This window comes from Eptatretus burgeri, chromosome 3 (assembly GCF_056783735.1).
Source record: "Eptatretus burgeri isolate ZD-2024b chromosome 3, Ebu_testis_v1, whole genome shotgun sequence".
In the NCBI taxonomy this organism is placed as follows: domain Eukaryota; kingdom Metazoa; phylum Chordata; class Myxini; order Myxiniformes; family Myxinidae; genus Eptatretus; species Eptatretus burgeri.
In genome coordinates this window covers 139,450,137-139,463,017 of record NC_140963.1, presented here as the reverse complement: position 1 = coordinate 139,463,017, position 12,881 = coordinate 139,450,137, and the positions used below count along the sequence as shown (strand labels likewise).

The 12,881-nt window shown below is 42.5% G+C and overlaps 2 protein-coding genes across 6 annotated transcripts in view; one reads left to right on the top strand and one right to left on the bottom strand.

Moving 5' to 3' along the window:
• The first annotated feature begins 295 nt into the window (after nucleotides 1-295).
• Nucleotides 296-9,204, top strand: RPS19 (ribosomal protein S19). The gene is made up of 6 exons (XM_085875916.1): nucleotides 296-378; nucleotides 1,032-1,102; nucleotides 2,702-2,802; nucleotides 5,192-5,375; nucleotides 5,517-5,571; nucleotides 9,133-9,204. Exons 2-6 carry the CDS (start codon nucleotides 1,032-1,034, stop codon nucleotides 9,157-9,159), a joined length of 438 nt encoding a protein of 145 aa, XP_085732042.1. The 5' UTR covers nucleotides 296-378; the 3' UTR covers nucleotides 9,160-9,204.
• Nucleotides 9,205-9,233: 29 nt separating this feature from the next.
• Nucleotides 9,234-12,881, bottom strand: part of DIXDC1 (DIX domain containing 1) — a 113,003-nt gene continuing 109,355 nt past the window's right edge. For all 5 annotated transcript variants that reach the window (XM_085875902.1, XM_085875901.1, XM_085875900.1 and 2 more), the window contains 3 exons: nucleotides 11,770-11,845; nucleotides 11,532-11,643; nucleotides 9,234-9,896 (listed from right to left, as the gene is read on the bottom strand). In XM_085875902.1, the coding sequence (XP_085732028.1) occupies nucleotides 9,816-9,896; nucleotides 11,532-11,643; nucleotides 11,770-11,845 (269 nt within the window). In that variant the 3' untranslated portion in view covers nucleotides 9,234-9,815. The remainder of the gene's footprint in view (nucleotides 9,897-11,531; nucleotides 11,644-11,769; nucleotides 11,846-12,881) is intronic.

Here is a 12,881-nt window from a genome sequence, read left to right as displayed (position 1 = left end):
CCATCAGATGAATCGACTTACAACGAACATAATCAACACAGATACAGTGAATAACTGGATACACACATTTCACCAACTGTCCAGTTTATCGTTTAATCCATCATCAAGACATTTCGCAATTGCTGAGGAGATTTTATCGAAGATATTGAAGGTATTAAACAGTTGTGTAAAATATTATCGCTGTAGTTGTGGAGCTTCATTTCTTCGCTTGTGAGTCCTTTCATACAACGCTGCTTTCCGCAAAAGGGATAAAAAAAATATTATTTTAAAAAATCTATTCAGTCCACCACACCGAATCGCGGAAGTCTCGCGAGATTACGGCGCTCTCGCGAGAATTGCCAGGGTACTGTACCGTCTCTTTGCACGAGATCCGGCGAGGTAAGTTGCTCGTGTTGTTCGCACTTCACCGACGTTGGGGAAATGGATCCATTTTAAAACCTTTTCTCTGAATTTCATTCGTCGTTTTAATCGTTTTTGTCTGCAGTGCGATTGGCTGACGTTTTGTTTTGTATTTTCTTTATGATATTTGAGGAGTTTTTCCTTGAGGCCTAGACTAGGTGGGTCAGGCCTTCGTCGTCGTCCATCATTTTCCACAAAGCGAGCCCCAGTTTAACGCTCTATTGTTGAAGTATCCAAATTTTTGATGAACAAATGATTAACCTGTCGTTACTAGCGATTTGGTCTGCGGCAGCTCGGATCCGATGGAACGAGGCGAACGAGCACACGAGGTCGGTTGGTGTGATTTGAACTCTCTCGTGAGAAACTCGTACACGGGGAAAAGGCCGTTTGGCCCATCGTGCCTGTGTCGCAGCAAGTGAAACCTCTCGGTTTATTTATTTATGCCTCGGTCCCATCATGACTCAGATCGACCAAACGATTATTAGTTTCGTGGATCGGCTTTGAAGGTTTTAAGTTTAAAAGTGTTTGAAAATCGAGAAGTTCGAACCGTCCTGTTTTTGTTGAGCAGACCCCTTAACCTGACCTGACCTCCATTCTCGGTCTTGATGTGCTCACTCTGTCCCCTCTCCCAGATGCCTGGCTACACGGTGAAGGACGTGAACCAGCAGGAGTTCGTGAAGGCACTTGGTGCCTTTTTCAAAAAGTACGTTGCTTCCATTTCAGGTCTCATTGGCTCCAAAATCCATCTTGTAGCTCCAATGGAATCTCAGGTTGGGTGAACTCTGATTTCCTGCTTCGTGATGTTTGCCCTTTTGAAAACACCAGTGCATGGCCGTACGTGCAAAAAAAAAAACTTTCAAACAACCACACAGGCCGTTCCTTCGCTCTCGTAAACGACGACTGGATTGGGGCATTGTGTTTGTCTATAAATGCGCATAAGAAATCGAGAAATTATTAGAATACAGGAAGTCATCACTATCCAGAAGTCCGTACGTTGTAACCCGTAATGGGGAACGCGCTCTAACTTGGCCATAACTTGGGAACCACTTGTCCGATTAATTTCAAACCTTTTGAAAGGCAAACAAACAGAGATTGCTGGAATTATAGATAGAAGATAGATACTGTGGGTGCAAAACGCCAAGCAACGTGTCCTGTCATTGGTAACTGAGGATCTCTTCCCCAACGGCCACGCCTACGCGGCAACGTGTCCCGTCATTGGTTTGGTAAATAAATGGCCATAACTTGGGAACCACTTGTCCGATTAATATCAAACCTTGAAAAGGCACGTACTCGGGTCCCCAGCAATATACCTGGCAAGTTTCAATTAGATCGGACCAGTGGTTGTCTAGAAACAGCGGTCATAGAGACACACACACACCCACACACCCACACCTGGAATTATTTGAAAATATAAATAGGACCACGCATCATGAAGCTCACCTGGATCAAGAGCAAGTCACTCAAAGCATCTGCAGACCCCCTTAGACCTTCCTTTAAAATTAAATGTGTAGTTTTGGAAATGGTGTGTTGTTTTGGAGAAGAGAGCAAATGCCTATTTTGGTGGAAAGGGGAGAGGTGGAGGGGGAGTCAAACCTCCCCCCACCCTCCACAGACCTCTTTAATGAGTACACCTCGTTAGGCATCAGATATGAAGTTTGTGGCCAGCTTAATCAAAATAGTGTTTGGTTCAAATGATAATGACCGAAGTGTTTGCTGACTCGCTCACTCACAGACACTGCTCGATCGCATCAGCTCACCTGGACTTTAGTCCAGGTGAGCTGATAATATATATTTTATCAATCCTCCCTCGTCCGACCGATTTTTGTGGAGACGACGAGCCGTCGTGAACGTTCACTCGGTGATGCGATAGGAAAGCCGTTTTTGTGCCATGACCGTTTCCACGAGAGACGAGACGAACGATCAGGTGCATCTTCTCAGACGGACGGTGATGCTTGTGCTCTTAAAACGAGCTTTTAAAATTCTCAATCGCTCCTTTCAACTGGATTTGAGCTCACGCCCTCTGGGATGTTAAAACCATTCTGCTTGCCTCACCAAGCCGTTGTTACATGACCAGGAAGTCTGGAAAACTTTAGCTTTGTGAGGAATATTGCCTCTTATGAGGGTCATCTATTGCAATTGGGAACCGATTATTTACATGGCTTCCAAAAGGATATTTGATGCTAACGGAGCAGCTGACGTGAAGCCGCCACACGTTAGTTGTTGGCAACGGTCGAGTGGCATTGAGGGATCTATTGTGGATTACTGTCCTGACACTCGTTACCCTGCCTTGCAATCTTCTCAGGTCTGGGAAATTGAAGATGCCAGACTGGGTGGATACAGTGAAACTGGGCAAACACAAGGAGCTTGCGCCGTTCGATATCGATTGGTACTACATCAGAACTGGTACGTGGGATGGTCCAACACTGATGGAGAATCGATGCAGCAAACAATGTAACTCTCCTCTCTGGTAGTTGCAGTCGTACTTGGATGGGCCCGGTGTATTTTGTTTTGGGTTTTGATTGCTGTGTTGATGGCTCATTCCGTGTCATTTCAGCCGGGGGTTGCGGTGACCCCCTCAGATTTTTCTGAAAAAATTCTCAAAGCTACCTTAACATATATGAGGAAGGTTTGCCAAGTTATAGCTCAAAATTCCAAGTAGTGTCCGAGATATGGCCCTACAAACACCCTCAGGGTGTTTCAATTCTGGCAGTCGCGAGTTGCAGATTTGTATCTGAAGCATTTTTGGAGGGCTCTAAATTCCAGAGTTTTACAAACAGAGTTCTGAAAATTCACACAAATGGTGTCTTTTAGTGAGGCTTTCACAATCTGACGTAAAAAATGTTCTACTTAAAATACTTTTTAACATAAGTACTCTCAAAAGTAGTGATTTGTAACATGCAGTCAAAAAAATTTGAGTTTTCAAATGGCTGCCAACAGTCAGTTTATTCATCATGAAGAATTTTGTTGCCTGATTTACATAATCTAGTGACTGGATCATTTACACAAGAAAACTGAAACCTTTTGGAGCAATATCTTGGGTGCTATAGGTGCCTGAACTTTGCTCCAGACTCAACTACACTGAAATGTACCCTGGTTTTACCCCAAGTGTTCACCATGTTGACAATTACACAGCTCTTTTAAATTTTTATCACTTAAAGACACATATAGACATAGGCAAACTGTGGTAGAAAATTCAAGAGTTGTTCTCAATCCCTTCTATTTTTAAACGAAAATTTTTCAAAAATGCATCAATTTCTAATGATTCTGCAGTCCCAAAAGCTACTTTTTACAAACAAACACTTAGAAAAAATGAAGATGTTGTAAGGAAGTATGACTTAAGTGGAATCTAACAATATATAAATTAGTTTAGTGAAGCTTAAAGAAGTGTACCAAAATCATTTCCAAAGTTAGGCATGAAGCACAACTCTATCTTATTTAGGCTTTGACCTAATACATAGCCCTGTCGTAACTGCCAATGCTCATTGTTACATTTTATTATATCCTGGCAATTATAAAACTAATCACTGTTCACTTTGTACAATGGATCAAAGTACATTTGTCCAAACAATTTGATATGAAATTATGAAAAAAAAAGTTGAATCAGATATTGTACCGACATTTACAAATGGATGTAGACTTTCGTACAATGTACACCAAGTATATAAACAATTAGATAAGCAAATGAATATTTATTATGGTGATTATTATGATCACATTATGTGTCTTAATTTGTAGTTGAGATTGGCGGCAGCCTTAAAGTAAAATATCCTTTTAAAAAATGTGAGCCAAATTAAAGTCACCACATACTTGTTCTGACCAAAAAACACAACAATTTGATCATTGTTGTGCCAACTTATGAATGTTCGGCATGGCTTCCACTTCAAAAGCACACGGTCTATTGCTTTTATTCTACATCTTTCATCGAACATGTTTTTTTTTTAAATAGTGGGCCTTTTTAAAAATAGAAGGGATTGAGAACAACTCTTGAATTTTCTACCACAGTTTGCCTATGTCTATATGTGTCTTTAAGTGATAAAAATTTAATAGAGCTGTGGAACTGTCAACATGGTGAACACTTGGGGTAAAACCGGGGTAAATTTCAGTGTCGAGTCTGGAGCAAAGTTCAGGCACCTATAGCACCCAAGATATTGCTCCAAAAGGTTTCAGTTTTCTTGTGTAAATGATCCAGTCACAAGATTATGTAAATCAGGCAACAAAATTCTTCATGATGAATAAACTGACTGTTGGCAGCAATTTGAAAACTCCATTTTTTTTGACTGCATGTTACTAATCACTACTTTTGAGAGTACTTATGTTAAAAAGTATTTTAAGTAGAACATTTTTTTACGTCAGATTCTGAAAGCCTCACTAATAGACACCATTTGTGTGAATTTTCAGAACTCTGTTTGTAAAACTGGAATTTAGAGCCCTCCAAAAATGCTTCAGATACAAATCTGCAACTCGCAACTGCCAGGATTGAAACACCCCTCGGGTGTTTATAGGGCCATATCTTGGACGCTACTTGGAATTTTGAGCTATAACTTGGCAAACCTTCCTCATATATGTTAAGGTAGCTTTGAGAATTTTTTCAGGAAAATCTGAGGGGGTCTGCAGAATTTCATTTTTTTGGCTAATTTGACACGGAATGACCCTGATGGAATTTACACAATGCTCTTTTTGAGGAGGAAAGGGTAAGGAGTTGTCAGAAGGATTTTGTACAGCAAATGGTGTCCGATTCTTTTTAAATGTGACGCGTCTACCTCCGAGTGAAACGTCTCGCCGTATCTCGCAGCCTCGGTGGCTCGACATCTGTACATGCGAGGTGGTGTGGGTATCGGTGCCATGACCAAGATCTACGGTGGCCGTCAACGCAACGGCACCAGGCCGAGCCACTACAGCCGTGGTTCGCGCAGTGTGGCGAGGAAAGTGTTGCAATCGCTGGAGATGCTCAAGATGGTAGAGAAGGACCCTAATGGGTGAGGCTGCACTGTGGAGTACCAGGAAATTAACTTTAGTTCTGGTATTGGAGGACGTTTTATTAGGTTTCCTCATTTGCTCGAGGGAGTTTGAAAGTTTGCAAAGCTTTTTATTGAACGTGCATTTCTATTTTTTTCCAGAGGCCGTCGCCTTACCTCCATCGGACGGAGGGATATGGATCGCATTGCAGGGCAGGTGAGGTGGGAGCACCTTTAGTCGTAGTGGGGGTGCGGTTTGCTCTTGCGATAAGCTCTCCCCCTCATCACCTCAAGTGTTGTTGCCCATGATGTGAGAACATCTTGGAGTCTTACTTTTACAAAAGGATATTTTGCTTTTAAAATAGAAATGGCACATTTTGACACACACACACACACACACACACACACACACACACACACACACACACACACACACACACACACACACACACACACACACACACACACACACACACACACACACACACACACACACACACACACACACGGTGAACAGCCATGTTGTAGTTGCTTCATGGGGTGCTCGTCGAAATCTCTGTAGCTTTTCATCACAGAAGAGAGGACTATTTAGCCAATTCTAAAAGATGAAGGTGAACGTGCCCTCTCTCGATGGTGAGGGAAGGGAGGTAGGTCGTGGGTGCAATCTCCTCGATCCCCATGGTATCCATGGCCATGAGATTATCGGCTCTTCAACAAGATAAATCGCTTGTCCGTACGCACAGGTTTGCTGGAGACTCGTCAAAAGGTTTCATCTTCCGTCGAGGACCGACTAAACGATTGATTTGTTCAAGCGATCCTTGTGTAAAGCAGTAAACTCAAATCTTGGCCGTTCCTCCGATCTACGTTGGAATGACTACAAGGCACCGTTTCACTCGCTTCGACGTTCGATCGATCTCGAGTCTATACTGTTCAAAGTTAATCAGTCAAAAGTTTCCAATGATTTATGTGAATTCTGCACCTCCTTATGCACACCTGGAATGGTTGACTCTTGGTTATGCCAAGTGTAGTGGTTCTCGTTGATAAATTTGTGGTTACCACCACAATGGTAGGTGTCAAATTTATAAGTAAACCCACTTTGGAATGTACCGTCGGACCCTGCTATTCGTGGGGGGATACGTGCCTGAAAAATGCTCCAAATGTCGGGGCATTGTTTAAGAAAAAAAAAGGAAGAAAAAAGATTTTAAACATGGTTTCGGCTCATTGAGGAGCGATTGCAAACAACATAAAGGAGACACACCGACAGCAGGGAGAAAGTGGGTAGACTGACAAACAAGGGATGCAGGTAACGATGAGGGGTAAGGGTGAACGTAAAGGGTGGACAATATGGATACAGAAGTAAAACTGTTTGACCAGGTTGTGATTTTTGTCAGGGTTTGAGGAGAGGGAAGAGGCTGCTGTCTGTCTGTCAGAATGATGAGAGAAGTCACAGCAGAGAGTGGAGTCATCAGCAAAGCGAGAGAAGATTTTACAGAGAATCGGTGAGATCATTGGTGAAAATTTGGAATAATATGGAGCCAAGAACTCTGCCTTGGGGTCCTCCAACGTTGACAGCGAGAGGAGATGAAACTTCCATTGAGAGCCACACATTGTCGACGAGAGTGGAGGAAGTCAGTAATCCAAGAACGGAGTTTGCCTTGAATTCAACAGGCAGGCAGTTTGGCGAGTAAGGCAGAATGCCAGACTGGTTCAAAAGCTCGAGTCCAGAGAGACTGCGCTGATCTCTTGTCTCGTAATGCTGGTGTCCATTGTTGGGAGAGTAGGGCAGCATGTCAAAAGAAGTGACTTTTTAAAGTGACCCCCCCTCCCTCCAATCTTGAGAATAGTTATTTTACTTTCAATTACTTCCAACTTCAACTTGTATTAAAAATGATTTTGTTTTAAAAGTGAGATCAGTACTGGTAATCAGCACAGGCCGGTATCCATCGCTATCGCCTACCGGTAATCGGCACAGGCTTTCCAAAATACACCAGATTCATGTGAAATAACCGCTTTTAAAAACAGCCACGAGGGCAAATAAAAACACGATTGCTTGTACGGAGCTCAGATACTGGGGGAGGGTTCAATGTTAAATCCAACTGTACGTACTTCCTGGAATGTCTTGACATCATACGTCTCACACGATGTTCCAGGGGTAGCCGAGACTCAGAGTGCATCAAAGCTTTTTAAATAGTGTACGGTATTTAAGGATTGTAAACACCTTGTTTTGATTTGTTGCTGATGTTTTTTTTTTTAATTTTAATATCAATTTGTTTATTTTTATTTTGTATTTTTTGGTATATTCAGTTTTAATCTTAATATATCGCCGGACCCTAATTTTATGCTGACTGCGATGATGGATTCCATAATGCTGATGATTGGAAGTACAGTAAGCTAATTGGGCTGCAGGTTAGGGGATCTGTTTGTTTGTTTTTTTTGCACCTTTTTAGCTTATCTGGAATTTAAATTCCAGATGAGGTATTATCGCACACCGTCCGTCTCCGATTTCGACTTCTCTGGCCAAACCGGTGGGCCGATCCAGCTGAAATTTGGCAGCAACATTCCTCTCCTGACGAACAGAAATTGCAAAGCTCGTTCCTGTCACATGACCAAGTTTGTCAAAATGGCCGACTTGATAAATTTCTTCAAAAATCTTCTCCAGGCTCACCAGTCAGAATTTAACCAAATTTGCGTGACAACATGAGGCCAGGGTAGGGATGTTAAATTGCGGAGGTCACACCGATCACATGACCAGATGGGTCAAAATGACCGACTTGGTCAATTTTTGAGGAAACTTTAATAAATACCTTCAAAAATCTTCCTTTCCAGACCCACCAATCAGAATGTTACTAAATTTGGGTTACAACATTAGGCCAGGGCCCTGATAAAAAAGAGGATCACTGGACCTGTAGCTTTTGTAATGCTGTGATGGGCTGATTTCCAATTTCTCAGGTGGATATAGGAGACCAGTCCCTGATGTGTTTATAAAGATTTAAAAAGCGAATGTCAAAGATGATCACACTTTATGACTCGTGAATATGCGGGGTCCGCGAATAGCGGGGTCCAACAGTACTGTACTCTTGAGACGGCGTTGTCGACGTCGTTACCATTCTTGGATTACTTTTCGTGGTTTGATTCCCACGCAATTTGAACAATGGTATTGGTGATTTGAAAATGTGGTCGTTTGCAAACCCATCTCCAGAGACGGTGCCGTATGGTTAAACCCGTTAAAATTCTACACTTGTCTGTAGTTGATGAATTGTGTGGCAAGGTTGACTGCTTGGAAAGTAGTGCACGAGTGAACGATTCGAACCTGGCACTTGGCTGAACACTTCAAGCCAAATGCGACTCAACCAATTGACTTCGCATTCCCAAAATGACAACGGCATAGAGAGCCTTCTCGCACGACTCGAGAACCGATTGTACGAGTTGAGTTGAGAAAGTTGAGCCGTGTTCAAGTGATGAGAAGTGAGGCGTTCCCATTGGAGACTCAGGTTCCTCACCGGATGTTGCTGCAAATTGAAGTCTCATTTTGGATTCGTAAGCACATACTGTTGATCCCATGCTAATGCAACGATCACTTGTTCATCTCTTGGTTTGCTTTGTATGTCATGTTCAGGAAGCATTGTTGCAGAGTGGATGTCGTTTAGTTTACATGGGGGTTACACCTTGTGGCCTTTTACTTTTGGAACCTGTCATGGTTGAGTTAAAATGTCCTTTCATCTTTCAACCCTCATAATGCATGTGCTTTCCCTCTACCTCCCCCTCCCCGCTTCCATAGGTGGCTGTAGCAAGCAAGAAACATTGACATGGTTTGTTCACTTTCCCAATAAAATCCACTTGACTTGTGGCATCATGTTATACTGTCATGAATTTTGGGTGGTGTATAAAATGTGCAATCAAGGATAGGATGTTTAAGTTGGTTAGTTGAAAACTAACGCTCCTCAAATATGGATTTAGAAAAGAGGTCGATGGGAGTGGAAACATATTTGGTATAAATGTGAGTGTTCATTCCATGTAATGAGCCTTAATCCCACTTTTCATGAGGGGTAATTTCACTCTGTCCAGTCGTTGAGGATCCACTCGTCTTTAATTGAATATTTTGAACTGGACCCTGAATATCAGTAACCCCTTCTTTCTGCAGAAGTAATAAATAGATGTGCCCTTTGAGTTTTAGAAATGTCTCATCAGTGTCAAAGTAAAAACAAACCCACAGTTCAGACAATGATTTGTGAATATAATTTACGTTTGGTCATGTAGAGTCCAAATACCTTCGTCCACCCATGGGATGTATTGGCTATTACTTACTGAGCTATCATTAGGATGCAGAATATGCCTTCATGTTCTGTGCCAGGATCATCAGCAAACAGGCCTCCTCCAGCTTGATCATGGTGTCCCATTGGTTGCCACAAATGACTGCCTCGGGCTTCTTGCTTTGCACTCGTTCCTCATCGGCTGTGGCTGTCAAGTCTTGGTTGGATCGTTCCCGATCCAAGCGACGATCTGTCCTTCCCAGCCTGGAACAAAATCCTCTTCATGGCAAAGCTGAGCAGGGTGGGCAGCGCAAAGGCAAAATCACCGTGTTAGTATGTTTAGAGATTGGTCTTAAGGTATCCCCAATGAGCTGTAATAGTTAACCTTTTCATGTACGATTTATAAAAGGACATTACTTTTGTTAATCATATTCCAGTAATTAATAGGATGAGGATTATTTGGATTTGTTGACTTATTGAACACCCCACCCATCCTTTGGTTTTGCAGGAACGATTGTGATGGAGTTTATATTCCACATTGTCCTGCCTGGTGAGCTGAACAAACCAGGCAGGACAATGAAAACAGAACCAGTGTTCAATTCATGGAGTAGGCCTGATATCATTTATGTATCTTCTACTCAACACCATAAACATTGAATTTTACTTGATTAGTTATAACTAAAACTTAGTGTGGCTTGGTTTGGCCGTAACTGTTCCAAGAAATGAGGGAACCTCAATGTTAAAGGTCTTCTTATAGTAGCGTGCCTAAGTGATTCCAAAGCAGGACGTGACCGAAGGCTTCTCCGCAAACCAAAGGTAAGGACACACTTGGCCGGTTTGACCAAAATAAACCTTGTGATGTTCAAACCGTAGAGGAATAACCCATGGGATAGGCAGATTAGTGTTCTCTCAGGGAATGAGGTAGACGCCTAAGCCTGGTGTTGGCTTCGCTGCTGTTAGGGTGGCTGGCTTGACTTCAGGACCCTGAGTTTTGAGCGCAGTTTGCCGCTGAATTAGCACCAGGTGGGGTTGATTCAGCCTGTCGTCCTTCCGAAGTCGGCAAAATGAGCACCAATGTACTGGAAGAGGGGCACAGCATCAGCGGCACAGCCACGCTTCCAAGAAATAGCTACCCATCAACCAAGCTGCCGGACGCAAGAACAGAACAGCTTATTCACCATCTAGAGCCACCATATACCTCGTTCACACTGATGTGCCATGTCAAGGAGTGGAACCTTTAGAGTAATGCCAACTCATGGAGCTTGCTTCATGTCGTAGGGGGTGGGGGAAGGGTCTCGTGAGTGCTTCTCCATGTCTAAAACACCAGCAACCCATCAATCTCAAGATTACTCCAAACATGGACATTTCACATTAATCTGCCATTTAATGGTCGTCCATTAGGTGAGTAATGTGAGATCGGCTGACATAGCTGGAAGCGTCATGACGTGTGGTGCTATAGCACATGGGTGGGCACTGGGCAAGCATTTTGTGTGTCGAGCTTTCCAAGTTTAACGCCTCGTCATCCGTGGTGGACGTGCAGTTTAACGAAGAGGGGGTGGTGAGGGGTTAAGGGAAGGAGGTGATCCGTGAGAATGGTTCGAAGTGCGGTGCAAATAAGATACAGTACGATATTACAAACACTAGCAATTTGCCCGTGCCTGCACGGGATTCAAACGGGGTAGGGATAGAGGCAAAAATTCAAATGGCGTCTTCTGTAATCGAATCGGCACACTGGGAGCAACAAATCTCATTTATTTCCACATATGATGTAAATTTAAATGCTCTAATGGCAGCGAGGTGCTTCATTTGGAACGGTGTTCAATATATGTAGCTTTTTGATGCCTCGGGTCAGTAATAATTTGTATTGGTGTCAAGGCCAGTGACCAATTGCAAATTGATCGGATAAATTCAATAAGCCAAGCCTCACCTCCTGCTTCACAGTTCCAAATTCCACATCCAAGGTCTTGAACTGCATGCGACGGCTCAACAGGTTTCTTGGGAGAATCTTTTTAAAATCCTTCAGCCGCACTGTCCCTAAGCTGCAACACACAATTAGCGATCATGAGGACAAACTTATAACCCCCGCCAAGGGTTGCACCATCCACCCAACCATGCACCACAAGGGTAACATCAAAATGACATCATGCTCAGAAGGTAAAACTCACCTTTTGCTGATGCTAGTGGCATGTGGTGTAGGGTTTGTCCCACTGTAATACAACACAGGTGTACAAGCCAACGTGCCTGATAGAATGTAAACAAGAAAAAGAGCAATCAGAGATTACAGACCCTTGCCAGGACTTGTTTTATGTGGTGTTTGTGTACTGGTGTGATACGTAATTTATAAGACAACTTTATAACTGCTGGCAGTGATGATTGAGTACCAAGACGTCTTGCTTTGATCGGACACCTGAACCTGACCCATGACGGTTTTTTTTATAATTATATGTCCAATTTAATTTAGAGTGTGATTAAAATAGATTCAATTCAAATCAACTGGAAAACCAATTATGTACAGTCCGACAATGGAGTAATCAGAAGGAACCTGAAAAAGCAAAGATGAAGTCATCAGGAGGAACCTGGATAGGATTTGCATTTCAGCTTCTACTCCTCTACCCTCAAACCCATCCAGGAACAGTCAAGTGAACCTTATTAAAAAAAAAAAGAAAAAAAAAAAAAAGAATCCAGATCATAAAAAATAAATCATTCTGGCTGCTCGACCATGTGTCCAATCAAGTTGAAATTTAAAACATGTATTCCCCATCAATACTGGATCTTGATTGTGAAGTTTCACATCGATTGATTAAGCAGTTCCAGAGAAAACATGATTTAATATTTTTCTTCAATCCAATGTGGCTGCCAAACCATGTGACATCAATTATTCCTGAACACAAACCTGTACACCCAAATTTTGGGGAACATTTGTGTGAAGTTTCCTCTCGATCTGTCCAACCGTTCTTGAGATTTTTTTTATAGGTTTTAGGGTAAATCCAATATAGCTGCCAAACCATGTGACCTAAGACATCGTATGCGAGAACCTGTTCCTCATGGATAGGCGGTCATACTTGTAAAGTTTTGCCTCGATCTGTTCAGCCACTTCGGAGCTTTTTGAAGGTTTATATTTTTATACGATATGGCTACCGAATCACGTGACTGATTACGTCATCAATTTTTTTTTTTCTGTGGACCATTTTATCCCGAGATGACCCTCAATTTTCATCCTGATTAGATGTAGCGTTCTACATATGCAGTTATGATGTCATAACGAAGGCACCTATGA